The sequence below is a fragment of the Mustelus asterias genome, chromosome 23, assembly GCF_964213995.1.
Source record: "Mustelus asterias chromosome 23, sMusAst1.hap1.1, whole genome shotgun sequence".
NCBI classification, from domain to species: Eukaryota; Metazoa; Chordata; class Chondrichthyes; order Carcharhiniformes; family Triakidae; genus Mustelus; species Mustelus asterias.
This window is the reverse complement of record NC_135823.1, coordinates 33,145,595-33,149,235: the sequence shown is the minus strand read 5'-3', so window position 1 is coordinate 33,149,235 and position 3,641 is coordinate 33,145,595. Positions and strand designations below refer to the sequence as shown.

Sequence of the window (3,641 nt, the reverse complement as noted above, 5' to 3'; positions counted from 1 at the left end):
ACAGGACAGAGTCATGCGATAAATAATATCCAATATTCCAAGGCATAGGATTCTCCTTTTATTATATATATAATATACATTTCATATATATATTATATATAGAGAGAAAAATCCTTTACACTGGTTTTAAAGTTCGGTTTCAAGAATTCTTGGTGCATTCAATTCTTCTTTTAAGGGTAAAAACAGATTTTTTAAGGTTTTTTTGGTCCAATTTACTCTTGAAGAGTGAGGAATCAAGATTTGTGCTGGCTGGAAACTCCTTTCCAGTAATCTAGAATATCATGCAAGTCCTCATCTGTTGCAAACTGTACTTTCTTCCTTAGCGCATAGCCTGCGGCAAGATATTCATCTTTCCTGTGCCATTTCTCATGAGGTTTGTATCGCTCCCAGACACCCTTGGAGGGTTTGTTGGAGTATTCTGGGCTGGAGGCATAACTGACGCTGTGGTACTGCGGGGAGAACTGAGTGTAGGCCAGATTCCTCCTGGATCGAGATCGTGGAAGAGCTTCAAGGACACATGGGCTTGGACTCCTCACCTGTTTTCGCTCTCCATGGTGCAAGCCAGCGTAGAGGTGTGAGTGGTCGCTGTAGGGTTGCATTTGTCCTGTTTCTGATCTTACAATTCGACATGGGGTTCCAGTCAAGATGGCACTGCGTGTGGGAGACGTCCTTTCAATATATTTCGCCTCAGATTTGTATCTGGGACCAGCATAGATCTCAGAGCGCACCGACCTAGGGCTACGCATGGAGCAGTTGGACGAGATGCTGGGACATTTGGGTGCTGCATCCATACTGCTGTGTCTCTTCAATGGGTGGTAGCTATCCCGGTAAATAGGGGACAGAAACCCAGATTTTCCTTGGGACTGTTCAGCAACCAGAAAGTCCTGGGACTCCACTGATGCCATGGTCCTAGCATTGGGACCTCGGAAAGAACTAGTCTCTGTCTGCAGAGCATCAATGCAGTTATTGATTATCAGATTCACTTGATCCACTTCTTTTGCTATGGTCGATATCTCAGCAGCCGAATCTTGGCTCTCCCCAAACATACTCTCGAGGATGTCTCTGTGATACGGATGTTCCCCTGTCCTCACGTCCATATAATTCCCTCGACTGAGTTTCGGACTTTCGATCACCTCCTGGAGATTGTACTCTTCCAGATCTCCTGTTGATGGCAGGAAAGGCATCCTGGATGACATGATATCGGAGGGTGGGACGGGCTTCTGTGCCATTTGGGTGATGGTGATTGTCTCCAGCTCTGGGGCATATTTCAATTCAATTATAGTCTTCTTGGCATTTCCTGATTTCTTGTTCTTTACTTGCTCCTCCTTTTTTTTGCGCAGACAATAATAGATCACGCCCAAGATGATGACTATTCCAAAGAGGCAACCGAGAATGGTCATGATGTAATGAGTGGTATTGGAAGCGGCTGGCAATGGCTTTGCTTTGGTTTTAGCTCTTGTGGCAAATGTTACACAAGTTTGATTGTATCTCAGCGAATTATGAATGGAAGTCACACAATATGTATAGTTAGTGTGGGGAATTAACTCTTCAATTTTAATTTCCTCCTTTTCTGTGGCAAGGTTCTTTATATCTGTGTACATGCTGTTATTATATTGTACCAATATGTTTTCTTTCCTAATAGGGGATGGAATATGGACCATCAGTGTTGCTGTTGTGTAGCTGATCTCTTTTAACTTTATTACTGGTGTGTCATCAACCTTCATGAAGGGGGTCTGAAAGGATATCAATGGTGTAGATTCTTCACCTGATGGACAATCTTCAGCTTCACAGGGACTTTCTGGCACGGCAGTAGTTGAGGGTTTTTGTGTGAAGATGAACCTGGGATCAATCGAATAAAGATCTTCATTGCACATGGAGGCAAGCACACTCAACACATCCTTGGAACTGGCCTGGCCTTGGTTCAGCAAAAGATACCCAGCAAAATCTGAAGGAGATGTACATTGAGTCCGATCATAGCTCCTGGTGGTGTTGTTGAACTGCACCAGCCATTTCAGGAAGCCCAGCAAATCACAGGAGCAATAAAACGGGTTGCCATAGAGTTCACAAGTTGTAAGCTTGCCGAGACCAAGGAAGGTAGAACTTTCCAATGTTTGTAACCGGTTCATGGACAGGTCAATGTTCATTACATTGGGACATTCCCAAAAGGAATTGGGACTCACTACCTCAATAAGGTTGGCCTGGAGATAGAGGTATTCCAGCCTACCCAGCCCCCGCAGGATTCCCTCGGTGATGTTCCGAAGCTTATTGAATCCCAGTTGCAAAACACGCAGGTTGTACTGTGCAGAAAAGGCGCCATCCTCGATGTAGGAAATCTGATTTTTGGTCAGATTAAGTTCCGTCAGGTTGCCAAATCTGTTCAGTGAAGAATACTGGACACTTTTGATTTTGTTCTCGTTCAGCCGGAGGTCCACGATGGTGCTGTTGATGTGCTGAGGAATGGACTCATATGGGGGTTGGTTTTGGCTACAAATCGCCAGCCACACAAATCCTTTCTCCCCTTCAATAAGCCAGCAATCGCCATGAACTCCAGCAGCATTCATCAACAAGGCTAGAGAGACCCAGAGAGCAAGACTGTGCACAGCCATCCCCTTGTGCTCTCGGGGTTTGTGAGCAAAGAGCTTTCAATAGCACCCACCTGCTCAACAAATGATGCTGAATTGTTCTCTGGTCTTTAAATCAAAACAGTACTTGAAACTCTAGCTATTAAATTGAGGCGACGTTATTTTCTTGTCCAGGTAATTCGTGATACTTCCCTACTCCAGATTTCTTTATGTTAGCTTCTCTTTTGATTCCTTTGTAGTTCCAGAACATTTCTTTAGATAATTTCATCTGCTTTTCTGGAAAATAAGAACAGAGAAAAATGTAGTGAAGATGATCTGAAATAATTTTTAATCAGGTTGCTTTGCTACTTTAGATTTCTTGCCAGACAAACCAGTCCCAGCTGCCTTTCAGCTGCTCATGTTCAGCACCAGCAGGATAGTAATTCCCATACTATTTTACCACCATGTTCACTTCCTGCTCCCCTTACTTTTCCAATGCTATCCACCTGGTGTTTGAGGCAAAGGATTGGTCATAATGAGGGTTTTTGATAGAGTAAATAAGGACAAGCTGTTTCCATTGGCATGAGGGTCAGTATGCGGAGGACATAGGTTTAAGGTAATTGGCAAAAGAACAAGAGGAATCTGATTAGGACTTTTTAAAATAAGTTTAGGATCTAGAATGCAGTGCCTAAAAGGCTGGGGGAATTGGATTCAACAATAACTTTCAAAAGGAAACTGGAATATTTAAAATTAAAAAATGCAGGACATTGGGAAAGAGAAGAACGGATTGGGGCTAATAGCATAACTCTCTCAAACAGCCTTCTGTGCTGAATCATTCTATGAGTCTAATGTAACATTAACCTTGCTGTCTTTCTCAGATTCTCATATGCACTTTCAGTGTATTCTACTATTCCTTTTGAGAAGGTCAAATCTATTTGGGATCAGTTTTAAAGTCTAGACCAAGTAAGAGTGATGATGGCTCCTTTCTCTGAGGGGGACTGGAACTGTTAAACCTCATATGTTATTGTTCTTCACAAAGTGTGAAATTGCTCCCATTATTTATCTGTCATAAAGTGTCCA

General features: G+C 43.0%; 1 protein-coding gene across 1 annotated transcript; it reads right to left on the bottom strand.

The window, feature by feature from the left end:
* Positions 1-233: 233 nt before the first annotated feature.
* Positions 234-2,606, bottom strand: LOC144510417 (protein ELFN1-like). The gene has a single exon (XM_078239865.1). The coding sequence runs from the start codon at positions 2,604-2,606 to the stop codon at positions 234-236; it is 2,373 nt and encodes a 790-aa protein (XP_078095991.1).
* Positions 2,607-3,641: the final 1,035 nt, after the last annotated feature.

What these genes read in the sequence shown, in the direction of transcription:
- LOC144510417 (XM_078239865.1), bottom strand. Translation starts at nt 2,606, where the DNA reads ATGGCTGTGCACAGTCTTGCTCTCTGGGTCTCTCTAGCCTTGTTGATG.